The sequence below is a fragment of the Caretta caretta genome, chromosome 7, assembly GCF_965140235.1.
Source record: "Caretta caretta isolate rCarCar2 chromosome 7, rCarCar1.hap1, whole genome shotgun sequence".
NCBI classification, from domain to species: domain Eukaryota; kingdom Metazoa; phylum Chordata; order Testudines; family Cheloniidae; genus Caretta; species Caretta caretta.
The window spans coordinates 125,709,292-125,737,176 of NC_134212.1; the positions used below are offsets into that span (position 1 = coordinate 125,709,292).

Sequence of the window (27,885 nt, forward strand, 5' to 3'; positions counted from 1 at the left end):
AGCGACCCTCTGCGGGCAGGACGTTCGGCCCAGGCCTGGGGTTGGTGTGACGAGCCAGGCTGGGGGCTGCAGAGACGGGCCGAGGACTGTTTTAGCTGGGAAACGCTTTATTCATGCAGCGCCAGGCGTGAGCAGCCCAGGCTGGGCGAGAGCCCGGAGCCCGGCGGGTGGCTGGAGGGGAGGCCAGGCCCGAGGGGGAAGGAGCCAGGGTTGCATGGCCCCTGCAGCTGGGAACTTGTTCCCTCCCGCGGCTGCAGGGGCTGGGGGCTGCCATGGGCCGGGGGTTGCAGTGGGCCGGGGGCAGCCTGGGGGCTGCAGGGGGTGGCCGTGGGCCTGGGGGCTGAAGGGGTTGGGGGCGGCCCTGGGCTAGGGCTTGCCCTGGGTGTGGGGCAGCCCTGGGCTAGAGGGGCAGGCAGCGGTGCTGGTCGGGGCCCAGGGAGACGCCACGGCGGCAGTGGCAGGAGTCCTGCTCGTTGTGGCAGACGTGGTCTCACAGGCCCGGCTGCTCCCAGCACTCGTCCACGTCTGAAAGGGAAGGGGAGGGCGTCACCCCACTGAGCCCAGCGGGGCCACGGGCACCGGGCTCCCTTGCCTGCGGGCCAGGCCCGGGGGCTGCTGGGCGGGATCAGGGAGGCGGTGCCAAGCTCTGTGTGACGCTCGGGCAGGGGGGTGGGCAGGGACAGCTGCGCCGGGGGGGGCCCCAGATGCCCTGCCTGTGCCAGTCCCGGCCACGCACGGGCTCCCTGGGCACCTTGTCCGAATTAACCCCTGCGCTGCCGCAGCCTCCAGGCCGCTCTGCCCTCCAGCCTGGGACAATGGGGGGGCAGCCCCTTCCCCGGGCCCAGCTGCCTGCTGCTATCCCGCTCCTGGCCCAGCCCCGCCTGCCCCCCGGCCTGGGGCCCGGCTCCAGCCGACCCTGCGGCCAGCTACTCGCCCCGGCACTGGCTGGCGGCGCGGGCATCAGGCCGGAAGCCTGGGTGGCAGCGGCAGGCGAAGGCCCCCCGGGTGTCGGTGCAGAGCTGGCTGCAGTCATGCATCCCCCGGGCACATTCGTCAGTGTCTGGGAGAGCACAGGGAGAGAGTGGGGGTCACTGGGCGGAGCTCCAGCAAGCCCCGCCCCCTGAGCCTCACGCTTGGCACCCCGGGGACCCACAGGCTGCCGAACTGTGCCATTGGCCGAGACAGGCATGTGACCGCCCCTTCCAACCAATCGCCCTTCAAACCGGAGCGGCTCATTCATTTCGGGAGCCAAAAGTTGATTGGCTGAGACGGGGTCACAGGACTGTCACACCTCCTCCGCCCCCCCAGTGCAGAACAGCTGGGGTGGGGTGTTACAGATGTCCTGTAGGGCCCCCTGATTGCCCCCCACCCTGCCGCTCCCTGGTTGCCCCAGCCCTGCCAGCCTCCTGGGCCCCCCCAGCCCCAGCTCCCCCCAGCCCTGTTCCATCAGCCCCACCCCAGCAGGAGCTAATGGGGCTGGAGGCAGCCCGTAGCACCCACCCGCACATGGGTGCCGACGCCGCGGGCAAGCTGGGCAGCACGGACGAGCTCTCAGCCCCATGCACGGCAGCGGCTGGCTCGTGTCAGCTGGGACTGGTACAGCTGAGTCCGACACCCACCCTCCTGCTTCCGCCCCCATCCATCCCCTTCCCCACGGCTCTCGGACCCTGCCCGGGCCCCAGCCTCCCCCCACATGCGCAGAGCCGGGGGACTGGGCCCCAAGCCAGCAAGACGCTGGCCCCGCTTGGTGGCTATGGTGGAGAAAGAGCCAGGCACCCGCCTGGGGACCAGAAATCAGGGCCCTGGGACCTGCGTACCCATCCCATCGGCGGAGCAGCGAGGGGTCCTGCCGGGGCGCGAGAGGGGGTACGACCTCCTAGCACAAGGGGTGGGGGGACAGCGCTCTCATGCGCCACCTGCACCTCTTGCAGGCCCAGGCCACAGGCACCCAGGGCGCTGGTGCCCGCCCTCAGGCCCTCCCCCGCCCTCGGCCGAGCTTGGAGCCAACAGGGCCCCCAGGCCAGGGCGTGGCCCCCGCAAGCAACTCAGCAGGCAGGTGCAAATAGACAGGATAGAGTTTATTGGGTCGCTTCCCTGGGGAGGGGCTGGAAGACTGAGCCGGGTCCAACTCCAGACAGTGGGGTCAATTCGCTAGAAAACACAGCGGGGAGCGTCCTCCCCCACAGCGAGCGGGGCTGGGTGCATCCTCAGTGGCCCAGATAGGGGCCAGGTGAGGCAAACCTTGCAGGCCAAACCAGCAGGCACATGCTACGGAATCGATTCGACTGAGCATCCATCTCTGTTAAGGGCAAGCTCCCACGACGGGGGCGCTGACGGGGTCACAGGGCGCCTCCCTGTCTGTTTTCTCAGAAAACATGCAAGGGGTGATTGGCACATGGCTCTGCCTCCAGCACGGTCGCTGCTGTGGCCCAGGCGGCTCCGTGCCCTTCTCGAAGATGGCCGCGGCCCCCCCAGCGCTTCGAGGGGCATTGGAAGGGTGGGGGAAAGGGGCAGAGAGAGGAGGACAGAGAGGCGGAGGGACGGAGAGAGGCAGAGAGACCGTCCAGTCCGTACACACAGGTCATTGGCAAAGGTTAAAGTGCATAGAAGTGAAGGCAGAGTCCGAGGCCCAGCGGGAGGACGGGGGTTGGGGGGCGCCAGGCCCAGAGCCGGCTCCCTGCAGAGGGGTATCCACCGAAAAAGGCCACTTGCGCTGCACAGAGAAGGAGAGACAGAGAGGAGGGGAGGGAGGGTCAGTGGCAGGCAGCTGGGGCAGAGGCGGGTCAGGGCCAGCCCTGCCATGGGGCTGGGAGCTCTGTGCTTGGACCAGCTCCAGGAGCATGGGCAGCTTCACGTGGCCTGCGGGGGGGGCCGAAACACCTTGAAACAGGTACCCAGGCTCCCCAGAGCGACCTGGGACTTGAAGCGCCCCTGGGCCGGGGCTGGCCTGGCTCTCCCCCGGCTGCAGCACTCACCCACGCAGGCCGTGCCGTCCTCGCTGGGCTCGAAGCCCCGGCTGCAGCGTCTGTTGCTGCGGCACCGGTACCCGCCGTACGTGTTGACGCAGACTGGCTTTTCCCTGGGGCACACGAAGGGGAACGCGGCACACTCGTCCGTGTCTGGAAGCGGACAGGGCACAGTGTGAGCCCTGGGCTCCGGGGAAGGCGCTACGGCTGCCCACCCGCCCAGACACGACAGCCCCCACGGTTGGGGCCCCAGCGCCCCCAGAGGGCAGCCCCCAGGCCGGCCAGGCTGCAGCCCTGCAGCAAATCTTTGCCCTACAGCCATGCAACAGCGCCCCACCTCCCACCCCCGCCAGGCTGCCGCCCCCCTGCCAAGTAAGCAGCCCAGAAATGCCCTGGCACACAGCTCCTCCCCCGGCCATGCCACAGCCCAAGGCCCCCCGCCTGCCTGCCACCCAGCCAGAGCGATCCTGTGGCTCCTGCCTGGCACAGCCCCTCCCGCGGGCGCCTCACAAGCAGCGACTCACCAACACAGCGTCCGTTCTCGTGCTGGGAGAATCCCTGGCCGCACTGCATCAAGGGGAGAAGCAGAGACCCGGGGGGCTGGGATTAGTGTGGGGAGGGGCTGCCCCAGGCCTCCCAGCTCCCCCTGCTGGGCACTGGTCAGTGAGGGGCAGGCTCAGGGCCCACCCTGTCTGCAGCCAGGCAGGGGGCACGGGGCACTGACTCCCCAGCGCTCTGGAGCCCACACACCAGGGACGGCGTCGCACAGGGCAGGGCAGCTGGCAGGGGTGGCTGGGCCTTGCCTGCCTGGGTGAGCCTAGAGGCTCCATGTCCCTTGGCCTGTCCCATCCAAGCGGGTGTCTGCGTCCTGTCGGCTCCTTGTGCCACGTCCCCCGCCCTGCCTCTGGGAGGTGCCCCCGGCCCGGCCCTGCCCCACTCCGTGCCAGGTGCGCTGCATGGCACTCACCTCCAGCGAGGCGGGTGGGACCTGCCCCTCAGCACCCTCGGGGTAGGGGATCTCCAGCACCGAGTTGATCTCGCTGCTGGCCACAGCCCGGGCCACGACCCTGCCATCTGGCCACGTCACCTCCAGGCTGCTGGCTTCGTCCTGGCCTGTAGAGGAGAAGCCATCAGAGCGGGCAGCCGCGGGCCTGGGCCCAGCCTGGAGCAGGACTAGAGGGAGCAGATCTCAGCAGAGAAAGCTGCTGTCTGCCCAGGGGACCCTCCTTTCCCTGCTGAGAGCAGCAGCTTGGGGGGCAGTGGGGTGAGCAGGGTGAGGGCCCAGCACCAAGACGCTGTTCGGTCTGGTTCCCGAGTGCTTGGCTGCCCTGCTCACCCCGCAGGCCTGGCTGGGCTGGAAACAGGCGTGGAGGGGTCAGGGGCTCATGGGGCATGGAAACACTCACCTCTCTGCAGAGCAGCAGCTGGGGAGGGCAGCAGGGGATGCTCAGCTCCCCCTCCCAGCCCAGGCAGCGGGCACCTTGCTGCAGCCAACGCTTTGAACCCCAACAATGAGACCCTCCAAGCCCCCCAATCTGTTAGCCACCGACTATCCAGGACAGAGCGTTTTAAAGGAACAGACCCTTCCACGGCGGGGCCAGCAGGGGGCTGTGGGTCGGGAGTGAGGGGCCCAGGCAGGTCTGGGGGGAGCCCAGGGCTGGTCTAGTAGGGGGCAGTGGGTCACAATTATGGGGCAGAGGCAGAGCTGGGGAACACAGCGTGGGAGTCTAATGCTGCCCTGACCCCATGTCTCAGCTCCAACCAGGAGCCACAGACAGATGCCCAGGGCTTCCTGGGGGCCGGGGCAAGGGCCAGGCTTCCCTCAGACCAGGGGTCAGGCTGCCAGCGACTCACCTAGGCCAAAGTGCGCCACGGGCTCCATCTCGCACAGGTAGCCCGAGCCACCGTCGATGATGCGCAGGTGCGCCCCGCTGCGCCGGGTGAACAGCAGCACCCTGGCCCCCCGCGCAAAGGCCCCGAAGCGGGTGCGCGGGATGACGCGGAGCCAGTTATTGCCAGCGCCCTGCAGGGGACAGACGGGTGAGACGAATCGGGCAGCGGGGTGGGGATTTTCTGGGAATAGTTTGTATGAATACTCTGTGTGCCTCAGTTTCCCCCTGTGAAGAAGTGGGACTGTTCTTAATGTTTTCTCTGAATATTGGGTGGATGCCTCAGTTTCCCCTAGGCATTTCTTAAGTCTCTAGGTGGGGGGATGAGGGGGTGTGATTGTTGCAGAGCCCGAGAGGGCCAGTGTGATGGTGTCCGGACAGAGAATGGCCGACACCCTGTCTCCTGGCCACTGATGGCCTGGGCCCCTCCCCTGCAAAGGTGCCTGACTGAAGGGGTTGGAGAACAAAGAGATCAGGTGGCCTCCCCACCGGGAAAGACACAAAGGCCAGAGGAGGGGCTGGAGAGTTTCAGTTTGGAGCTGGCTGGGGAAATGGAGGGAGGCCCACATGGGGCTCTGGCCTCCGTGCCCCCCAAGATGGACGTGACTGAGGGGTCCTGTTCTCTGTACCTACAAAGCTCTGTTCTAGACCATGTTCCTGTCATCTAATAAACCTCTGTTTTACTGGCTGGCTGAGAGTCACGTCTGACTGCGCAGTTCGGGGGCAGGACCCTCTGGCTTCTCCAGGAGCCCCGCCAAGGCGGACTCGCTGGGGGAAGCGCACAGAGGGGCAGAGGATGCTGAATGCTCCGAGGTCAGACCCAGGAAGGTAGAAGCTGTGTGAGGTGTGAGTCCTGTAGACAGGCTGCTCAGAAAGAGGAGGCTCCCCCAGAGTCCTGCCTGGCTTCGTAGGGAGCAGTTCCAGAGCATCACTCGGGGACTCCGTGACACCCCCCATGCTGCTTTGTCACCTAGGGGTGGAGAAGGGCTGGATACTTGGGTGTGTGGGCCAGGCTGTAACTTCCTGCTCTTGGTACTACCCAAGGTCTGCCTAGCTCTGTTCCACACCCCTCATAACCCTCCTGATGTAACCGCGCCGGCTGCGGCCCTGCAGGGGCTGGAGGTGGGAGGCATTGTGCTCCTTGGGGGTCCAAGTCTCTCTCAGGTGGACTCGCTGGAGGGAGCTCACAGCATGACCCAGGGGTGCTGAAGGCTCGGTCCAAGGAGGCAGTGAAGCCGAGGTGTTTCCCCTAGTGACAGAGCGAGCCCCTGGGAGGGTCTGGCTCCCTGAAGGGGGCCTTCTCGGGCTGTTGAAGAAAACCAGCCCTGTGGGTTGGTGATGGGGGAGCAGAGGCAGGCTGGGGAAGGCACCACGAGGATGGGAGGTTGCTGAACGCATCAGAAGTATTTTGCCGTAAGTGACTGGCAGCCAGGAAACAAGAGCAGCCAAAAGGAACAGCAGGAAAACGGCGTGTGACCTGCCCCTGGGGGCACTGCCAGCCTCTGCAGGGAGAGGGGGCTCCGTGGGGGGAAGCGGGCAGCCGCTGGGACGGCTGGAGAAGGACGATCAGTCCAGGAAGCAGGTTCTAGGAGGGTCTGAGAGCAGCAGAGGCAGCAGCCCGCGCAGCAGCAGGGCCTCCGTGCGATCTGGGTCCCCCGTCTCGCAGGGGGTGTCCTCGCGACCTGGGTCCTGACAGTCTGACTGGAGTGGTGGGGAGCTGAGAGCAAAGGGGTGAGAGGACCCGGAGGAGCGAAAGCACGAGGTGGAGCAGCAGGAGACGCGGGAGCTGGAGGAGCCGAGGGGAGAGAGGCCCCACCAATGGGTATGTGGGGAAAGGCTGCCAATTCTGCAGGGAGCCTAGCTCCCCAATTGGTGCTCCAGTTTCAGTGGGGGGCTGAGATGCCGATCTCACTGCCCTTGGGAACACCTGCAGATTGAACTCAGGGACCCTGCGGCCCAGCTCCGCTCTGTCACCCCTTCCTCAGCCCCAGAGCGCTAGGAGCACATGGCCAGGTGGATGGAATCCATTCTGCGGCTATGAACAGGTCAAACAGGCTCCGCTGCTCAGGTCTGAATGGACCCCGAGGCTTAGGGGACACAGTTCTGAGGTGTGCAGAAGGCCCCGGGGGGGGACCTGCATGGAAGCCGCCCCCCAGCTGAGGTCACCACACTGCAGGGGGTGCAGCCTGGCGGGGTTGGAGCAGCTCCGTGACCTGGGGCCCCTGACAGCTTGGAGGTGGGGGGAGCGGAGCGGAAAACGTGGCTAGCAGCCAGGAAGCCAAAGGATCTGCACAGCGCAGGCAGGCTGGCAGAGCAGTTCGTGGGCAGCAGGGCCAGGCATGGAGAGACCCGGAGGGACTGGCCCAGGTCGGGGACCCAAAGAGGGGCCACCCAGGGGTGCCCCAGAAGCAGGACTCTAGTAAGCCCAAACCAGGGGTGACGGTGGATGCGGCCGACCCCCTCCAAGGGACCTCAGAGACCTGTGATGTAATTTCCGTAGGCAAAACACCCCAGGGTTATGGAAGCAGCAGCCAAGCAGAACCCATGACCGGTTAACTCAGCAGGAGCCCGGCGGGGGCACTCCAGCTCCCCACGGGACAGCCTGGCTGTGGCTCTGGGAGGAAGCTCTGGTGTGATCAATGTACAGGCTGAGCAGGGCAACCCGCAGGGAGCAGGCGTGTTTGTCCCCAGAGGGTGGATGGGAAGAAAGGGCAGGTTCTGGACACAGGTGCTGGGGTGATGTTGGCACAGCCACAGTGGGGGGGCCCAGATCAGTTAGTGCCCCACGAATCTTGCGCCCTGGGGGGGTGTTTGGCCCCTCAGTGAAGAACTACTTGAGACAGGGGCCAAGAGGCAGGGGTGCAGGATCAGTGACCCGTGGAGGTGCTGATGGGGGATGATCTGGACATGTGGCTGGACATGTGGCTACAGCCTGCTCACACTCCCCAGCCTTGACCCGGGGTCACAGACTGACCCAGGGGGAGGGAGCCTCCGGCTGGGGGAGACACAATCCCGGGGACCAGGCTGAATAGGGCAGAGCCAGAGACTTCGTCTGGGGGGAAGCGGGGTGACACAGTGGGAATGTGCTTAATGTTTACTCTGAATACTCGGTGTGTGCCTCAGTTTCCCGTGTGTTACTCAAGTATCTAGGCTGCAAAGACTCCAAGAGGGCAGGTGTGACTGCTGATTGGCTGTCTGGGCACAGAGAACCTGGCACTTTGTATCCTGGCAACTGATGGCCAGAGCTTGTCCCCCGGCAAGAGGAAGAGACAAAGGACTGGGGGTGGGTGGGGGCAGCTGGGCGTGTCTGAGGCTGGGCGGCTGGAAGTGAGTCAGTCTTCTGGTTTGGGTCTCCGGGGAGAGGGCCCAGGGCTCTGGATCCCCCCGCAACAATGGACTTTTCTGAATGTCCCCGATTTCTGCACTCACAAGCTCTGTTCTACGCTGGGGGCCCGACGACTAATAACCCGTCTGTGTCACACGCTGGCTGAGAGTCACGGCTGGCTGCGGAGTGGGGGGCAGGGCCCTTTGGGGGCGGGTGAGGCTTCCCCAGGGGTCCCATCCAGGGGCACTCGCTGCCGGGAGCTCCCGGGGTGAACGGGGCCGAACGCTCCGAAGTCAGGCCCAGGAAGCACCGACGCCCAGGAGGCTTCTTGCCCTGGTGAGTGTGTGCCCTGAGGGGAGCCACACTGCCCGACTTCATTCAGAGCGGTGCCCGCACCCCCAGCCTGTGACTCCGTGACAAGGGGAAACTGAGGCACGCACAGCAGTCATACAAAGTCTTTACAGCAAAGCCCCACTGTGGCCCAGCATGGGGCCCCAACGCACCTGGGTGCCCCTGAAGACTGAGAGTGGCTGTGCCATGGACTCGCCATGGGACAGGATCAGGTCCAGAAGCCCATCGCCATCGAAGTCAGTCACTGCACCCCCTGCAACGACAGCAGGGGCTGGGGGTCAGCCCCCATCGCAATCCCCCACCTCCCCGGCCCAGCTCTGCCCGTCTCTCACGCCAGCCCCTCTTAGCCCCGGTGCAGCCTGCACCTGGGACCGGCTCAGATGACCACAGGCTTGCAGGGATGATCCACCCCACGCCCAGTAGCCACGGTCGGTCGGGCTGCAGGCAGCCCAGAGGGACAGCGGCCGGGGAGGCAGCCCTGGCTAGAAAGGGCCGTTCCTTGCCTAAGATGAAAGAGAGTCAGTGTCAGAGGCAGGGGTAGAACCCAGGAGTCCTGACCCCCTAGAACCCACGCTCCTCCCAGAGCTCAGGATGGAACCCAGGAGTCTTGGCTCCCAGGCCCCCATGCTCTGACCACTAGATCATGCTGCCTGTCAGTAGCCTCTTCAACTTTCCTGACTGTCACCCTGCAGCACGCACGGAGCCACCCCAAGGTTCTGGTCCCTGGGGATGGGGTTACATCAGCAGCCACTGACCTGTGCCAGGCTTGGCTCCCTGGGGCCCCGCATCGAGGGGGCAGCACCCTGAACCCGACCCCCAGGAACTGACGGCGTCACTGGGCAGATGAGGGCGCAGAGGGGCCGGGCCAGACCAGGGCCCTGCTGTTCTGGGGCAGGGATGGGAGACAACAATGGAGCCATTGATCCAGCCGCCCGCAACCCGGAGCCAACCCAGGATTCGCCCGCTTGCTCCACCTCCTGCCCAGCGGCTGCAGCTCCCCACCCAGCCCTGCAGGCGCCCCCTGCTGACCGGGGCTGACTCATGTGTCACCCCACTGACCCCCACAGCACCCAGGGGTCCCCACGCAGTACAGCTTGGGGGCATCTCAGCACCTGGCCCTGCCGGGGTTGGCCCAGCCCCTGGGGGTCAGGGGAGCCCGACAGCAGGAGTGCAGTGTGGAGGACTCACCAGTGCCCCGGCCCTCGGGCTCCATGGCGTCTCCTGGGTTCAGCTCTTCGATGACAGGATCCGAGTGCTCCCTGCGGACAATCCTGCAGGGGACGAGGGTGAGAGCCAGGCCCCGGGCCCCCAACCCCACCGGCTGCCCAAACCCCTCCATGTCTGCTGGCCACGTGACCCCCTGCCACAGCGAGCCTCTGGCTCCACGCAGGGTCCCTGGGCTGCAAGGGGCAGGGTTGGCAGAGGGTGTAGTCCTGTCGGGCGAGAGCCTATGCCAGTGCTGCATCCTGGCGAGGAGCCCTGCCTGGCACACACAGCATCGCCTCCCTTCAGTACCAGGCTGGGACAGGCCGTGGCCAAGGGGCTCGGAGCCCCTGATGGAGAGACTGTGCCAGGATCCAGCAGAGCCAGATGGGCCTTGGTGTGGGTGAATGGCTGGGGTCGGAGGGTGGCCCTGTGGGGACTTAGCAGGCCCTATTCCCTCCTCTGAAATGGGGCAGGGCCTGTGTGACACAGCAGGGCGTGGGGCAGATTTAACCTGGGAATGTTGCAGGGGAGTTTCATTGGGGATGGGAGACTTCCCTTGAGGGAAGATACCTGAGCCTGTAACCTGAGAGCCCAGGAGGGGGGTTGGGGAGGTGACACCTTCTGCCCAGGAAACTGGACAAAGGCTGGAGGAGGAGCTGCGGGGAGGCTGGGGGAGACAGCTGGAGGGGTTTCCAGTTTTGGGAGTTGGCTGGGGAAGAGGAGGGAGCCCCAAGGCTGGGGTCTAATCTCCCTGCCCCCCAGAAGGGCCTGACTAAGGGGTCCTGTTTATGCCTTCAAGCTCTGGTCTGGACTGTGTTCCTGTCGTTTCTAATAAACATTCTGTTCTACCGGCTGGCTGAGAGTCATGGTGAATCGCAGGAAGTGGGGGTGCAGGGCTCTGACTCCCCCTCATCCCGTGTCAGCCTGCCCCTGGGGCTGAGGCTGAGGCTGACCTCGCTATTGTATCTGGGCAGCCTGGGCCCTGGGCACTGCCCCGCAGGAGAGACAGCCCTGACCTGAAGAGCTGAGGCCCTGATCCGGCAGTGGGATTTGTGTGGGCCTGGCCGTGGGGCCCGTCCTCCCACACAGCAAATGGCAGGATGTGGCCTGAGCCCAGAGGTGCTGCTGTGAGAGGGTGTGGGGAACAGGGGGTGGGTGAGGGCAATGGGATAAGGAGGGCATGGGGGGGAGGCTCAGGGGCAGGCTCAGGGAGCTAATCCATCCTGGGAGCTGGGCCAGGGACATGAGGGGAGATGTGGGGCCCGGGCTCAGCCCATGCCAGCTGGCTGTGCAGAGCGGTGGGAGCAGAGGGGAGGGGTAACCTGGCTGGGGGATGCTCTGTGCCCACAGCCAGGACATGTCTCTTGGCATTGGCTGTCGCCATTGGCGGGGAGCTCACCCGCAGCAGCGTGTTGGCTGGGGCAAAGCAAGGGTGCCCCCCAGAAACCAGCAGTAGAGCCAGCAGCTGGAGGGGAAACCCCACAGGATGGCTTAACCCTTTCCCTGCCCACTGAGCAGACCCAGCTGGCACTGCCCGGGGGGCACCATAGAGCATGCAGAGCTGTGCCCCCAGGAGGCCCCGTCTGCGGGACACGCTGTCACCGCACAGGCAGCCGGGGCCTGGTCACTGCACTGATACTCTCCATCTGGGACAAATGAGCGGTTTGGTGCTAATGAGCCATCGATCCCCACAATTAATGAGGGGCTGCTGCACAGAACCCAGGGCATTAGCACTGTGAGTGAGGGGCTGATAATGACATTGCAAAGGGCTTCGTCACAGCGGCTGGTGCCCATGGGCTCTTGAGGGCACACCTCCTGGCTCCTGGGCACTGAGCACACCTCCACGCCAGGGGCATTGGAATCCAGTCTGCCCGCCCTCCCTACCTCCTGGGCACGCAGCTGTGGCCCCTGGCTCTCCTGGGCATGTTGCCCATCTCCTGGGTGGGCAGGTGAGCTGCTCTCATCCCCCGCCAGGTAGGCAGCCCGCCCTGTGACCCTGCCCCGGCGGGTGGCCCTACCGGAAGAGGCGGTTGGCAGAGGAGCCCCGGTACGCGATGTTGTTGAAGAACACCTCCAGCTCCTGGTCGTTGTCGAAGTCGGCTGCGAGGACAGTGCGGACGGGGGACGGCATGGAGAACTTGGGGGTGGCGATGTCCTGTGGGACAGATGGGTCAGGGGTAGTAGTAGGATTTATTTTTTGTATAATTTAGAATGAAGGATAAAGAATAAGAAAATCATAATGTAGCCATGACTGTTTTTCTTCTGCTTTGCAATTTGATGTTTCTGTTCAAAACGTTCCGTGTTGCGTGTGAATGAGGAATGGGTGTTAAGAGATAAGTGTGAAGGCAATCACTGAACCAGATGGTCTAGGGAGGAACCAGAGACAGACTGTCATAACCATAAGGGTAGCCTAAAATTCCTCCTTACCTGTAAGGGGTTAAGAAGCTCAAATAACCTGGTTGGCACCTGACCAAAGGAACCAATGGGGACAAAAGATACTTTCAAATCTGGGGAGAGGGGAGACTGTTTGTTTTGGGTTCTTTGTTTGTGTGGCCGTTCTCTCTTGGGACTCAGAGAGGCCAGACAGAAATCCATCTTCTCCAGCCCATCCTAATCCAAGTCTCCAATATTGCAACTAGTATAGGTAAGCCAGGCAAGGTGGATTTGTTTATCTTTTGTTTTATGTGAATTTTCCCTGTGTTAAGAGGGAGGTTTATTCCTGTTTTCTGTAACTTTAAGGTTTTGAATCTAGACACCCTGTATTTTCCATCCTGATTGTACAGAGATGATTTTTACCTTTCTTTTTTTTTTTTTTTAAATAAAATCCTTCTTTTAAGAACCTGACTGATTTTTCCATTGTTCCAAGACCCAGGGGTTTGGGTCTTTGATCATTTTGTAACCAATTGGTTAGGATATTATTCTCAAGCTTCCCCAGGAACGCGGGTATAAGGGCTTGGGGGGATTGCTGGGGGAAGAGGAACTCCAAGTGCTCCTTTTCCCTGGTTCTTTGTTAAATCACTTGGTGGTGGCAGCATACCTCAGTCCAAGGACAAATAGAGATTTGTGCCTTGGGGAAGTTTTTAACCTAAGCTGGTAGAAATAAGTTTAGGGGGTCTTTCATGTGGGTCCCCATGTCTGTACCCTAGAGTTCAGAGTGGGGAGGGAACCCTGACACAGATGCAAGGGCACCAGGAGGCTGCAACATGCCCCATTTGAGATGTCAGAGGAAGGCAGATTGATGACTCAGAAGATGAGATGGGCACCCATCAATGGGGACAAGGTAGCAGTGATCAAAACCAGCCTGGGGCAACTCCCTGAGAGACTTGATGAAAGAACAAGATCCAGGATGAGAAGGACAATGTAAGAAAACAAGCCCTCGTCAGATGACGATTGATTACAGTGTGAGGGTGCAGACCTCATGGGTACCAAGGGAGGAAAATCATGAGAGAGAGACAGAATGTATATGCTAATTGTTGTATCTTCAGTAAACGCGGCATACTGCCTTTTCCCCTGAAAAAAGATCCCGTGTGCTTCTTATAAGCATAACAAGGGCCATGGAGTGATGGGGGAGCTGCAGCGCTCGGTGGGCTGGGCAGCACAGCTGGAAGTGCCAAGGGATATCTTTAGGAATGTGGTGTGCCTCAGTTTCCCCTGTGCTGTTCCCCCATGGGTGGGATAGGACTCTTTCCTCTCAGGACAGGCTGAGACAAGGGTGGGGCGTCGCCTGGCTGTTTGGGCCTGGCCCCAGATCAGTGGAGATTTGAGACGCCGATGGCAAATCCAGTCCCCAGGACACTGACACCCAGCACCCCAGGGGACAGAGATCTCCCCGCCTCTGCGCAAGGAGGCTGAGACATGCCCCCCAGCTGGAGATCAAAGGGCTGGGATGGGGGTGGGGGGCTCAGAGGGGGCTGCTGGAAGAAGTCGGGGTTCTCACCAGGAGTCGGACCAAGGAGGTCAGAGCCTGACAGAGCTGGAACCCAGGGGCTCCCTAAGCCTGGCCGGGCTCTGGGCTCCCCAGAAGGGGCAGTGAGTGTCCGTCCCCAGGGAGAGCTGGGACAGCAAGCCCCCGGGGAGGGTGTGGAAGGCTGGGGAGGCTGGGGGCCCTGGTCCCGGTGCCCCTCGGCAGCGTGTGTGCCCCACACTCACCCGGAAGCGGACCCGCCCGCCGGCGCTCATCTGCAGGTAGAGGCGGTGGGGCCCATTCCAGTTGCCGTAGACGATGTCCACTTTGCCGTCGCGGTTGAAGTCGGCCAGGGCCACGCCGCGTCCATGCTGGTAGGGGTCATCCAGGCCTGCGGGGCAGCAGAGGAGACTGGTTGGGAGTGGGGCCAAGGACAGCTCCAGTGCAGAGGGAGCCCCGTCTCCGTCTGGGCCGGGCACCGTGGGGGGCTCTGCGTGGCATGCAGCCAGCTGCCCCCCCCAGAGTGAGCGGGAGGGGGAGGGAGGCGGGGGGAGCTGCCCGGGTTGGGAGTGGACGCCCCAGACACGGCTCCTTAACCCGCTGCGATCCCCTGCACGGTTCTTTGGCGGCCCTCGGCTCAGCGTGTTACAGTCGCAGCGCGGAGTCAGCCGGGCCCCACATCTGGGAACCTGCTCGGGGGGCCCAGCTCGGCCTCCTACGGGCCCTGTGGGTATCGCTCGGCCACTCTGGCTCCAGGGCTGGCCCCCCGGCCACGCCACCGCCCCCACCTGCCGGCTCACTCACCGGCGCTGGCAGCCCGGTCGACGAAGCTGCCGTCCCCCTGGTTGTGGAAGAGGAAGTTGGGCCCGTTCTCGTTATCGCAGAATATGTCTGAGGCGCTTGCGCTCAGGATGGGGCCCACGGCCACCCCACGGCCGCCTGGGGACAGCAGGGCACTGGTCAGGGCACCCGGAGCAAACTCGGCCTCATGTGGCCGTCTTGTCCTCTCTGCGCCCCACACATTCCCCCCTCCCTCCCTCCCTCCCTCCCTCCCTCATTCCCTCAGGCTCCCTCCCTGCCCTCTCCCGCTCTGCCCCACACCTTCCCCTCCTACCTCCCCATCCCCTCCCCCTCCTGCTCAGCCCCCCACTCCCACTCCCACCCTGCCGCTCGGCCCCACACCTCCCCTCCGCCCCCTACTCCCACACCTTCCCCTCCTCCCTCAGGCCCCCACTCCCACCCTGCCCCCTCCCGCTCGGCCCCACACCTGCCCCTCCTCCTTCCCCTCAGCCGCCGACTCCCACCTCCGCTCCCTCCCGCTTGGCCCCACACCTTCCCCTCCCCCACCCCCTCTCATGCAGCCCCCGCTCACCCCCCAATACCTTGGTGGTGGGAATAGGGGCATGTGACTTTGGCCGAGACCTCTAGGGCAGGTGAGGCTGCTCCAGCTGCCTGCTCGTATGCTATGACCGGTTGTGACGAAGTGGGACTGTTCTTAATGTTTCCTCTGAATAGTGTGGGGTGCCTCAGTTTCCCCTAGGCAGTTCTTAAGTATCTAGGGGGTGGGGTAAGGGTGTATGATCGTTGCAGAGCCCTAGAGGGCAGGTGTGTGCAGGGGTCTGGACACAGAGAATGGCCGACACCCTGTTTCCTGGCAACTGATGGCCTGGGCCCTTCCCCCCTGCAAGGTGAGAGCTGAAGGGATGGAGAACAAAGGAATCCGGTGACCTCCTGGCCCGGGAAAGGAACAAAGCCCAGAGGAGGAGGGGCTGGAGGGATTTTCAGTTTGGGGCTGGCTGGGACATGGAGTGAAGGGCAGACGTGGTTGTCTGGCTCACTGCCCCCCAAAATGGACCCAGCTGAGGGATCTTGTTCTCTGCACCTACAAGCTCTGTGTTAGACCATGTCCCTGTCGTCTAATAAACCTTCTGTTTTACTGGCTGGCTGAGAGTCACGTCTGACTGCGAAGTTGTGGGGAAGGACCCTCTGGCTTCCCTAGAACCCCTCCTGGGTGGACTCGCTGGGGGAAGCGCACGGAGGGGCAGAGGATGCTGAATGCTCCGAGGTCAGACCCAGGAAGCTGGAAGCCGGGTGAGCTGTGTGTCCTGCAGACAGGCTGCTCCCAGAAAGGAGACTTCCCCAGAGTCCTGACTGGCTTCGTAGGGAGCAGCTCCAGAGCATCACCCGGGGACTCCGTGACACCGGTGCCCTTCGGAACCAGGAGGGGGATGCAACCAGGTGAGGACCAGGTGACTTTTGCCAGGAAGCAAGACAAAGACAAGGAGGAGGAGCAATGGGGATGGCGGTCTGAGGTCGGGCCACCGGAAGCAGGCAGTCTGCTTGGGGGACTGGAAGAGGGGGAGTCCAGGCCATCTGACCCAGGACTCCCCAAGATGGACTTGGCTGAAAGTCACTGATTTCTGTGCTAACAAGTTCTGCCCTCCTATGTGTTCCTGTCAACTAATAAACCTTCCATTTTACGGTGGCCGAGAGTCACGTCTGACTGCGGAGTTGGGGGGCAGGACCCTCTGGTCCCCCCAGGACCCCGCCTGGGCGGACTCGGTGTGGGAAGCGCACGGAGGGGCAGAGGATGCTGAATGCTCTGAGGTCAGACCCAGGAAGGTGGAAGCCGGGTGAGCTTCTTGCCCTGTTTTGCCCTGTTGTCACGGGGTCCCCAGGCGATGCTCTGGAACTGCTCCCTACGAAGCCAGGCAGGACTCCGGTGAAGTCTCCTCTCTGCGAGCAGCCTGTCAAACCGCTCACACGGCCAAAGTCACACACGCCTATTCCCACCACCAAGGTATTGGTGCAGCACACAGGGAAACTGAGGCACACGCAGTATTCATCCAAAACAGTAAAACTCACTTAGGCTGACGAGTAAGACTCACATACAACAGAACAAGGGAAAATCCCCACTTTGTCACACTCCTCCATCAGCCAAAGCAGCTTTCCCTAAGCCGAAGGCTCGACCCGCACACAGGGGGGCCCCCGCAGCAAATGCGGCACCCTGCTCACTGCATTTCTTGATCTCCAGGAAGCAGAGACCTACATGAGTTTGCTTGGGCTCTGGGCTGGAGGGGCTACATATCCCTGACAAGGGGAAACTGAGGCTCTTTCCCACTGTCTGGACCCAGAGGGGCAAACCCTGTTAGCCGTGGGTCAGCCCTGGAAGCCACTTGGCATGGAGATAACGGCAGCTCTGCCACCTTTGGAATGAGACAAGCTCCTCGGAGCGGCTGTTTGCCCGCTGGGAACTGTCTCTATCTCCTCGCTGGAGCTAGCTCCAGGGCCGGCTCCCCCACGGTCCCTGGTGTGAGACCTGGGGACAAGCCAAGCTGGGGGAAGCGACCGCTCTCTTGGGACTGGAAGCAGCTTGAACGTTGTGATTCTGGGGGTACGTTATGAGGCCGTGTGGCTGGTCAGGGGTGCGCTAGGCTGGAGAGCCCAAGGGGACTCCCTGGGACTCCACAGTAAGACCGTTTTAGGACTTTGGGAGTCCACATTTGTTACTGGCCTGGTGAAAGCTAATTACAGACCCCACCACCGGTCTGGGGCGTCTGCCCCTCCAGACAGAGACACCCCATTCTAACCCTCAGCACCTGCCATCTCCCCTGGGGGCCTTTCCCGCCGGCTCCCCAGTGCAGGAGCAAGACAGCCCAGGGGGAGACTTTGGAGCCCAGACTCCCCACTGGGGGCGGGGTAGCCCTGGCTCCTGGCCCCTTGCACTGGGGATCGTCCTCATGCAGCCCCCCTTCCTGGGCAGGAGTCACCTCCCCCAACCCCGTTCCTCCCCAGTCCTCACCCCACTTCCCCTTACCTGACCCCCAAACACCCCACTCTGCAGCTCGGCTCTGCTCCCCTGCCACCTACTACCCCACCCCACTCCACCCTGCCCCCCACACCCCACAGCTTGGCTCTGCACCCCACCCCATCCCCTGGGTAGGCCCTGCTCCCCCACACTCCCCGCCCCCCTCCCATTGTTCCCCTGCAGCAGCCGGGCCCTGATTTAGTGATAATCCTTGGAAAACAAACACCCAGCCCAGAGACAGCCCCAGTACCATGTGTGCCAGGCATGGCACCCGCTCTATGGGCAGCCCCGTGCCACCCCCTCCCCACGGGCCCCTCCCGCAGCACCCCATCCCCACGCTGCCCCCTCCCCATGGGCCAACCTGTCCCCACGGGCCCCTCCTGCAGCAGCCCCATGCCTGCGCCACCCCTCCCCACACCATCCCCTCCCCATGGGCCCCTCTCACAGCACCCCCTCCCCACGCCGCCCCCTCTCCATGGGCCCCTCTCGCAGCACCCCCTCCCCGCGCCGCCCCCTCTCCAGGGGCCCCTCTCGCAGCACCCCCTCCCCGCGCCGCCCCCTCTCCAGGGGCCCCTCTCGCAGCACCCCCTCCCCGCGCCGCCCCCTCCCACGGTGTCCCAGCCCTGCGCAGGCTGCCTGGGACCTGTGTATTTGTTGACCCCGGCCTCGGCAGCCACGTCAGCCAGCACCACGATGCCGCGGGCAGGGTCGCTGGCGGTCACGTCCATCTCCAGCAGCGCGTGGGGGCCCAGGTTGCCGTTGGCGTAGTTGGCGATGTAGATGGCATATCGGCCGGAGCCCTGCGGGCAAGGGGCGGGCGGGTGAGGGCAGAGCCAGGCTGGGCAGGGCCCCCCCGGCTCGCCAGCCTGCAGCCGGCTGCGACACCCTGGCTGGGGCAGCAGCAGGCCTAGGAAGGGGCTTCCCTTGATGGAGACGCCTGGGCCGGGCAGGGTCCTGGGGGCAGCCTGCGGGCTCTGGCCAGCCCCGCTGGGAGCGGATGAGAGTCCCGCAGCAGGGGTGGGGGGTGGCGTGCGGGCTGCAGCCGTGTCAGGGCCCCGGGCCCCACGCGTCGGTCGAGGGCTGAGCCTGGGGCGGGGGAGCCACTCGAGGCCCTGACCTGGCAAGATTCGGTGTCTGTCCGGCTGCCCCCCCCGCATGCTGGGAATGCTCATGCTGCATCCCCCCCACCGCCCGGGTCCCCCACTGCGCCACGGCTCTGCCCTGCTGCCCCCCGTGTCGCAGTCCCGCTCCCCTCCACCTGCCCCCACCTCCCCCAACCCCGTTCCTCCCCAGTCCTCACCCCATGGTACAGCCCCACTTCCCCTTACCTGACCCCCAAACACCCCACTCTGCAGCTCGGCTCTGCTCCCCTGCCACCTACTACCCCACCCCACTCCACCCTGCCCCCCACACCCCACAGCTTGGCTCTGCACCCCACCCCATCCCCTGGGTAGGCCCTGCTCCCCTACACTCCCCGCCCCCCTCCCATTGTTCCCCTGCAGCAGCCGGGCCCTGATTTAGTGATAATCCTTGGAAAACAAACAGCAGGAGCAGGAGGAGGAAGAAGACAGAGCAGGTGACAGGAGCATAAATCACCGAGAGCCGGGAGACAACTCCAGGGAAAGGCTCCAGGGCCCTAACAGCTGGGGGGGGGGGGGTGGAGGAGGGAGCTGGGGCCCTGGCAGCCGGGGGGGCACTTAGGGGGCAGAGGGCTGAGGCCAGGATGGGAGAGGCTCGGAAGTGCCACCTCATCCCCACACAACCAGCGACAGCCTGCGAGGGGGGCGGGGGGGGGGGGAGTTTGGGGAACAGAGCCTGATCTGGGTGGGAAGGAAGCTCCCCCCACGCCCCCATGACCCCGCTGCGCCCACGTCCTCAGCCCCGAGGGCCACCAGCCGGGCTTGCTGCCCACTCACCGCCCTGTCCACGCAGGCCACCGAGCGCCCGGCGAAGCGGCTGGCCACTGCCCGGTTCACCTCGTCGCTCAGGAGGTCCTCCCAGCGCCCCGCCCGGAACTTGAACAGCTTGTCCGTGTAGGTGGCCAGGCCTGGGGGGGAGAGAGGTCAGGGGGGCGAGTGGGGGGCAGGCCCCACAGAGGCTCATTCATTCTTTGCTGAAAGCACAAGTGTGCAGGGAGAGGAGCAGGGGAGGAGCTGGCTTGGCGTGGATCTGCCCGGGCAGGAGGCAACGTGTGGGGGGGCGCTGCAGAACCCCCACTGTACTGCCCTGGGGAGTCCACCAATGTCACAGCACCCAGGCCCTGCTCTCTGGAGCCCCCCAGCCCTGCCGGGGCCCCTCAATCCCAGCCCCCAGCCCCCGCCGGGGCCCCTCAATCCCGGCCCCCAGCCCCCGCTCGCCTTTCCAGGGGGCTGGTGCCCAGTGGCGCAGGGGCAGGGGCCGCACCAGCGGAGAGCTGCCCGGCAGAACGAACTCATTAAGGTGAGCTGTGCAGAGCCTCGTAGATCAAGCAGGGGAGGGGGAAATCAATGGAGGGCCCGCGGCCGCAGGCCAGCCGACAGGAGTAATGGGACTGCTTGATTTAGGGACAGGCAACGCGCTGGCAGCTGCAGCCTGGGTAATTAGGTGTGTCAGGAAGACGGATCCATGGTGAGGAGTTCAGGTTGATGGCCACATGGCCCCCACTCAGCAGGGCCCCCGATGCCAAGAAAAAAAAGGGGGGACCCCTCTGACGGGGGCCTGTGCCCTTCCCATGGAGCCTGGGGGACCCCATTTCAGACACGCATCCCCGAGTTGTTAGTGGCTCCGAGAGCAGCACCAAAGCCAGGCCCGGAGGGCCCCTGCCCCAGCTCAGAGCTCAATGCACCGGGGCCCAGAACCCCAAGGGAGAGATGGAGGCACCCAGCAAGACCGGGGGCCTGGCAGAGCATGAGTGGGCCCAACCCACAGAGACCCCCCCCCATGACCAGACCCCCCCAGGCAGGGACAGGCTGCCGTGAGCTCCAGCTGCAGTGGCTGGGCAGGCTGGCGCTGCCCAGCGTGCCGGGGACTGTCTCCAAGGGAAGACACTGGGGCCAGGTGTTTGGAGGAGATTCCAGCGCACAATGGCCCTGCCTCCAGCAGCCAGGCCGTTAGCGGGGGAGGAAGGGCTGTCAGGCCCTTGGCGAGCCATTGGACCTGCCCATCTCACATGCAGCTGAGGGCACTGGCAGGACCCCATGACTCTGGACTGCCCCCACCGCGGCAGCGACTTGACACCGTCACACCCCTCCCCACTCCCTGGCAAGGTGCCCCATCACCGCCCTGGTCACTGCAGGGGCAGGCCGAGGCCAGGGGCACGCGGAGCATTGGGCAGACTCCTGCAGTGCCAGTCGGGGGGCCAGGCCAGGGCAGCCAGGGGCCATGGCCTGCAGGGAAGCACTGGCCCCTGGAGATGGAGTGCAGGGATAAGAGGCAGCTGCCCTGGCCTCGTGCGAGGGGTGTGAGATGGGCAGCCGCCTCAAATGCCATGGCAGGAGTGGGGCATACGAGGGGTTAAGGGACAGCCCCTGTCGCTACCCTGGGGATGGGGCTATGGGTCAGCCCACCCCCCGCCTGGTGAGCAGCGCCCCGCAGCACCCCCTAGTGCCAGACTGGGGGTACTGGGACATGCACCGTGCACCCCTCTCCCCCGTTTCTCTTTGGCCCCAGCTTGACCCTAGTGCTGGCTCTGGGGAGAGGGCCCTGCACTGGGGCCTCCCCACAGCTCCCCCGTGGGTAGGGGACCCCTGTCCCAGCAGGGCCTCAGGGACGGTGGGCCCGGGCGCGGCGGGGAGGGCTGGGGGCCGCAGGCGCTGCTGACTCAGCGGCTGCGCTGGCTCCGTGTCCCGGCCGTGAATCAATGGAGTCACTCGACTGAGAAATTAACTCCAGGCTGCAGCCATCCCTCATGCGCCGAAGGTCACGGCAGCGCCGCCCGGCAGGCCCAGGGCGGGCGCCCCCGACGCCTCCAGGGACTTCCCCCCCGCCCCCCCATGAATTCCCAGTCCAGAGCTGTCGATGCGCCCTCCCGAGGACCCCCAGGCCTCTGATGCTCAACACAGGGACCCCCGCACCCCTAGCCATGTGGGGTGGCATAGGGGGGTGGCTGGGGTTCAGGATCCATGGGGGGGCTGGGCAGAGAATGGGGGGCCAGCTCCATGGCAGGGGGTGCAGGCTCTGTGGTGGCGTGGAGGGGATGGGCCACATGTTCTGTGGTGGGGGGTGCAGGGACCATGGGCACTGTGGTGGGGCGGGTGGAGGAGCCATGGGTTCTGTGGCGCAGGAGGTCTGGGGGGAGGGGTTGACCTATGGGCTTGGTGGCGTGGGGTGCAGGGGGCCCGGGAAGGGTTTGACCCATGGGCTCGGTGGCACAGGGGGCCCGGGAGGGGTTTGACCCACAGGCTTCATTGGTGCAGGGGGCCCGGGAGGGGTTTGACCCATGGGCTTCGGTGGCACAGGAGGTCCGGGGAGGGGGGAGGGGTTTGACCCATGGACTCGGTGGTGCAGGGGTCCCGGGGGGGGGGAGGGGTTTGACCCATGGGCTCGATGGCACAGGGGGCCCGGGAGGGGTTTGACCCACAGGCTTCATTGGTGCAGGGGGCCCGCGAGGGGTTTGACCCATGGGCTTCGGTGGCACAGGAGGTCCGGGGAGGGGGGAGGGGTTTGACCCATGGGCTCGGTGGTGCAGGGGTCCCGGGGAGGGGGGGGGGGAGGGGTTTGACCCATGGGCTCGGTGGTGCAGGGGTCCCGGGGGGTGTTGACCCATGGGCTAGGTGGCTCAGAGGATCCGGGGCGGGGGTTGACCCATGGGCTTCGTGGCGCAGGGGGTCCCGGGGGGTTTGACCCCTGGGCTCGGTGGTGCAGGGGGCCCTGGGGGGGTTGACCCCTGGGCTCGGTGGCGGGGGGGGGTGCAGCTCACCCGAGAAGGCGTTGTTGGTGTTGAGGAAGTAGATCTCCTCGCGCCCGTCCCCGTCGATGTCGCAGGCTGTCACCCCGATGGCATTGCCCTGGCGATCCCGCAGCGCGTAGTACGGGGAGCTGCGCTCGTCCGGCGCCAGATTCACCAGCCGTTGCCGCGCCCGGTCATACTTCAGCACCAGGTTGGGCCCATTGTACCTGGGGGGGCGAGCGGAAGCGCTGGGGCAGGCATGTGGGACCCACCCCAGCCTGTGCCTTGGGGCTGGCTGGCAAGGCTGGGGCTGGGCCCCCAGAGGGTTTGGGGTGGCCCCAAGGCCCTTTCCTTGAAGCCCCCACTTGAGCCCTGCCATGGGGAGGGAGTGGCACCGCCCGCCTGGTGCCAGCTTGGAGGGCTGCCGGGCGCTCACCAGGGGCTGCAGGGAAGAGCGTCCCCTCCGCTGCCCTGGGGATGGGGGCAGCACGGAGGGGCCGCGGCGCTGGGGAATGGCTTGGAGCAGTCTCAGGCTACGTGGTCCCCGCTGGCCCAGGAATCTAGAAATCAGCAGGAACCCCTGGAGCCCGAGGGCTGGGCAGGACCAGGCTGTGCCCAGCCCCACGGGGAGACGGACGCCCTCTCCAACTGCCCCCCACAGCAAGCCCTGGCTGGCAGGAGCTCGTTCCCTGCACCCCCAGAGGCAGGAGGGCGGCAGTGGCTGGGCAGGAAGGAGCAAGCGGGGGTGCTGCTGGTTGGGGGGGATCCTGGAACAAGCTGGGGGTGGGGGTGAGGTGCTGGGCAGCTTCTGCCCCTAACTGAGCCCCAGAGCGTCCGCCAGGAGGGGAGGATCAGGGTGGCCACCTCCAGCCCTGCCACACAGCAGTGCCGGGGCAGGGGGTCCCAGCCGGGCAGCGGGGGGAGCTGCAGGCGTGGCCGGGGGAGACAACCCATGCCCCTCGCCACCTCCTGCCAGGCCCTGGGAGGCACCATGTACCCTCGCTGCAGGATCACCCCCATCACGTGGCCCCTAACGGTGGAGGGTCACTGCCCACCCCTCTGCCCCACATGGCCAGGCCATGAATGCAGTGGGTGCTGCCCGGGCCACCCAAGTGGCCTGCTGCTGCTCAGAGATGCCGCTCCCTGGCATGAGTGAGGTGACTGGCCCCATCTGGCCTCTGCCCTGCCGTGGGGCCCACAGGCTCCAGCAGACAGAGTTGCCCGCTCCCCCCGAGCACCCTGCCAGCACGCAAGGAAACAGCTGGGCGCAGCAGCAGGGCTGGCCCCTCTGCTCACCACCCCAGAACTGGCTGCCCCAGGCAAGGCTCAGTGGGGCTGGGCCCCCCAGCTGAGGGAGGAGCAAGACTGCACCATGGCCTCAGGGCAGGGGAAAGCATGGCACAGTGAGGGGCAGCCACAGGGGAACGGGCCCAGGCCCACGGCTCCGGTGCCAGCGATCCAGGCGGCTGCCCCGGAGGGAGAGGAGCCTCTCTGGGCCCTGCTGCCCGGGAGGAAGCCTGGGTGCTCGGGGAGAGGGTGGTCGGGCGCTGGACTCAGCAGCTCCCCCCAAAGGCTGCACCTGCCAGCCCAGGGCACGGCTGTGGACAGGTTGGGGCACTGCCCTGCTGGGGCCCCTGGGGCACAGCCTGGGCGAGGACATGGCCCAGTGCCAGGAGCGGAGCGTTCGCCCCTCTGCAGACTCCGTGCCGTGCCCTGCCCCTCTAGGGGCAGCCCTAGAGCAGGACCTGGGAGCCATGGCAGCCGGCAGGGCAAGGCCCCTCCACAGGAGATTTGGGAGGCCTGGAACAAGGCAGACCCCGGCTGAGCTCTGCCCACCCCGGAGGGGCCCTGCCCTGCCCTCAGCTCCAGTAAACAGTTACACAAGTGGTGTCAGGGCTGGTTACACAACCCTCCTTCCAGCGGCTGCTGACTCTGCTCCGCACGGCCTGGGAGGGGAGCAGGCCCAGCTCCCGGGGCGGGGGGCAGGGGGAGGGAGGAGCAGTAGCCTGCACTTCCAGCCCAGCCGCACCCCCCCAGGAACGCAGACTACCCCCCCCCCCCCGCAACGTGCCTGCCCCAGGCGGGGAGAGCCGAGGCCTTGATGCCCCAGCCCCCGGGAGCTGGGGCTCTGGCTGAGCTGGGGGTCCCTCATGGGCCATCGTGGGATTGGGGGGAGCACTTCCGGGGGTGCTGCTTGGGCCTCTCTTGTCCAGGGGATACAGGCCTCAGGGACAGTGCTCCAGCCCCACCCCTACTCCTGGGTAGTGGGGGCAGGCCAGCGGGCGCTGTCCAGCGTGGTGAGGCCCACGTTCCCCCACACTGGACCGTGGCACGGGGCACTGCTCGTGGGGGAGCAGTCGAGCCTCCTGCCACCCAGCCAGACCCCCGTGCCGCCCTAACGAGGGAAAGCCCCTGTCCGTCTGCTCGGCGCGATCGGTCACCACCGCCCAGCACCGCTGAACGAGCCGGAGCACGGGGAGCAGCTGCTGCTGTGCCCGGGGGTGCATGGCCACCCACGCTGCCCTCACCTGGAGACACCCACCCAGGGGTGCTGCGGGCAGCCAGGAGCTGTCCCTCTGAGATAATCCGACTCAGGCACAGCAAGGGCTGAGGGGGGGAAGAAAGGGGGGGGCAGCACCTCGGCTGGGTGAGGATAGGCATTTACAGGGCCAGGTCTTACCCAGCCAAGCCTCAGACAACAGCAGCAGAGCTGGGAAACCCTCCCCCACGCTCCCCCTGCACCCTGCCCCAGCTGACCAGGCCACTGGCCACCCAGCAGGGTCCCCCAGGGCAGGGACAGACCAGTCCTCAGCTGCCCCAGGGTGGGGGCAGGGCACAGCTGGAAGCCAGAGCCTGGCACACAGAGACCACGGCAGAGATGGAAACTCCCTGGTCAGGCGCCTCCAGCCCGACTGTCTGATGGGGCCTTCGCCAGCCGGGCCCCCAGCCAGATCCATGGGCAGGGGAGCCCATGGGGCATGCTGTGGGTTCCTGCTGCAACGGGGACCAGAACCCGCCTTCAAGCGCCCACAGGTCCCAAACGAGGCCACACGGGGCAGGGACCTCAGCCCCCTGCAATGGGTGTTGGGGGGGCTTTAAACACTGAGCCCCGGGTGTGACTCCGGCTCTCCCACCTGCCACAGCCTCTCAGGCGGTCTACACTGCCATTAGCCCCCCCCGCGAGCCTCCTCCAGCCCCTGGCCGATGCAGGGCACGCCAAGCGGGTCGGCCGCGTCAGCAGGGTTCTGGCCTGGGCAGCGTGGCTCTCGCTGGGCTTTGCTGGCTTCCCTTCTCCCCCTGCTGGCGCTGGGGGGCCTGGTGGCAGGGCCACGACAAGGGTCTGGGGGTGATACCCAGAGATCCAGCTCTGGGGCTGCTGTGGGCGGGAGGAGTGAGCAGCAGGAGGGCTCCACGCAGCAGCTAGGGCCCAGGCAGCCATGCCCCACAGCCGCTGGACGGGGCTGGCAGGCCTGGGTTGTGCGGGTATCCGTGGGGGATGGGCCGAGGGCCACGAGATCCACAGACCTAGCTGGTTACGTGTGCAGACACCCCTGAGCACGCACCCCCCCACACACAGTGCTGGCAGGTTCCCTCCCTCGCTGCACCACCGCCAGGCCCCTCCACAGCCAGCTCCCATGGGTGCTGCAGAGGACGGGGTGTGCAGGGAGCAAAGGGCTGGCCTGCACCCGGGGGCCCTGCTGAGGGGGCCCCAGTAAAGGGCTATACAAAACCTCCAGCCCATCAGCAGCATCACAGGTGAGTGGGGCCCCAGCCCAACAGGGATGAGCTGGTAGTGCCCTGCAGAAGGGACCTGGAGGCCAGGGCACCCTGCCACCCTTCCTGCGCCACCCCCCATCTCCCATTGGAGGCCAAGTGGGTCATGGGTGGGGCTGAGTCCCCGAGACAACGGGCCTCTCTCGCGGGGCGGGAGCCCCACATGGCCAGGCTGGGGAGACATGGCAGGGGCAGAAGGGCAGCCCAGCGTGTCATAGAGAGTCCCCTGGAGACTGGGCACGGGAGCAGGCAGCCAGGGCCCTGTCCTGGGGCACGGTTCTTTTTCGGAGGAGTGAAATGCACAAACGGGCCCCTGTGACACTTCCCCAGGGCGCTGGCTGCCAGAGGCTTTTCCCTCGCCAGGGGCCCTGCCACCGGCCCAGAGCACCTCCTCCAGCCAGACACGCCCCAGGCCAGAGGCAGTGCCCGGGAGCCGGGCAGCCAGGATGGGAGCTCAGCTCCGCCCCATCCCATGCCAGGGTTGGGCACCCGAGCCCCGGCCCAGCCCCAGGGAAGAGGGAAGGGTGGGACCGGGAGCACCAGGGACCCTGCTCCCCACCCCCCCCCCCCACTACCCACCCTGCCACCACGATCTCCAAGTCCCCGTCGGCATCCACGTCGGTGACGGCCACGCCGTAGTTGAGCTGCGTGGGGTTGCTGTCGTAGTCGGGCGGGAGGACATGGCTGGTGACGGCCGTGAACGTGGCCTCGCCGCGCGGGGAGCCCTCGCCGGGCCACGCCAGCCACAGCAGCAGCCACAGCATCCTCGGCACCTGGAACCAGACCCATATGGGGCTCAGCCTGGGCCACACCCAAGCGCCTGGCCCCCTGCCCAGCCTCCCGGCCCTTTACCCCCCCGTGACAAAGCTGGACTGTTCTTAATGGTTCCTCTGAATACTGTAGGGGTGCCTCAGTTTCCCCTAGGCAGTTCTTAAGTCTCTAGGGGGTGGGATAAGGGGGTGTAATGGTTGCAGAGCAAAGGGCCAGGGTACATAAATGGAGACACCCTGTCTCCTGGCCACTGATGGCCTGGCCCTTCCCCCTGACAAGGTGAGAGCTAAAGGGTTGGAGAACAAAGGGATCTGGTGACCTCCTGGCCCAGGAAAGGAACAAAGCCCAGAGGAGGAGGGGCTGGAGAGAGTTTCAGTTTGGGGCTGGCTGGGGACATGGAGTGAAGTGCAGATGGGGTTGTCTGGCTCACTGCCCCCCAAAATGGGCCCGGCTGAGGGGTCCTGTTCTCTGCACCTACAAGCTCTGTGTTAGACCATGTTCCTGTCGTCTAATAAACCTGTTTTACTGGCTGGCTGAGAGTCACGTCTGACTGCGGAGTTGGGGGGCAGGACCCTGTGGCTTCCCCAGGACCCGCCCCTCCAGACACCAGCCAGAGCACGCTGCTGTTTGAGCCTCCACACCCACCCCTTGCCCCTCAGCTGCCATCGCATCACTGCCCACACCCTGCCCCCAGGCCCAGCTGCCCCAGAGTTCAGCCCCTCAAAGGCCCCCAGGCGGGGAGGTCAGCGCTACAGCCAGCACCCAGGGCTGGGCTACACCCCGGCTGCCTGTCCACGCTGGCCTGTGCCCCCAGGCAGGGACTGGCCCTGTGCCCGGCTAGCCCAGGGCAGGCAGATGAGCCACTTGCGCCGAGGGTGCAGCTGGCTCTGGGGAGGCCTGCGCCATGTGGCGCCCAGGTGGCTGCACTGGGCCGGGGGTGGCCGTTTTCTCGTGCGGACCAGGCCCTGGGGACCAGGCGAGGCCGCTGGGGGAGCACGGCCACAGGCTGCGCAGGGCAACCAGA

General features: G+C 65.5%; 1 protein-coding gene across 3 annotated transcripts in view; it reads right to left on the reverse strand.

Annotated features, from left to right (window-relative positions):
* Positions 1-89: 89 nt before the first annotated feature.
* Positions 90-27,885, reverse strand: part of CRTAC1 (cartilage acidic protein 1) — a 35,405-nt gene continuing 7,609 nt past the window's right edge. The window contains exons 2-15 of one of the 3 annotated variants that reach the window (XM_075131131.1): positions 26,670-26,863; positions 22,347-22,543; positions 19,366-19,496; positions 18,093-18,249; positions 14,446-14,580; positions 13,887-14,032; positions 11,756-11,892; positions 9,720-9,802; positions 8,684-8,784; positions 4,821-4,989; positions 3,934-4,079; positions 3,491-3,533; positions 2,976-3,119; positions 90-525 (exon numbers count right to left, since the gene is read on the reverse strand). In XM_075131131.1, the coding sequence (XP_074987232.1) occupies positions 491-525; positions 2,976-3,119; positions 3,491-3,533; positions 3,934-4,079; positions 4,821-4,989; positions 8,684-8,784; positions 9,720-9,802; positions 11,756-11,892; positions 13,887-14,032; positions 14,446-14,580; positions 18,093-18,249; positions 19,366-19,496; positions 22,347-22,543; positions 26,670-26,854 (1,809 nt within the window). In that variant the 5' untranslated portion in view covers positions 26,855-26,863 and the 3' untranslated portion in view covers positions 90-490. Of the gene's footprint in view, positions 526-2,059; positions 3,120-3,490; positions 3,534-3,933; positions 4,080-4,820; positions 4,990-8,683; positions 8,785-9,719; positions 9,803-11,755; positions 11,893-13,886; positions 14,033-14,445; positions 14,581-18,092; positions 18,250-19,365; positions 19,497-22,346; positions 22,544-26,669; positions 26,864-27,885 lie in introns of those variants that run through there. The other 2 variants (XM_048857277.2, XM_075131130.1) reach the window with 2 other exon arrangements.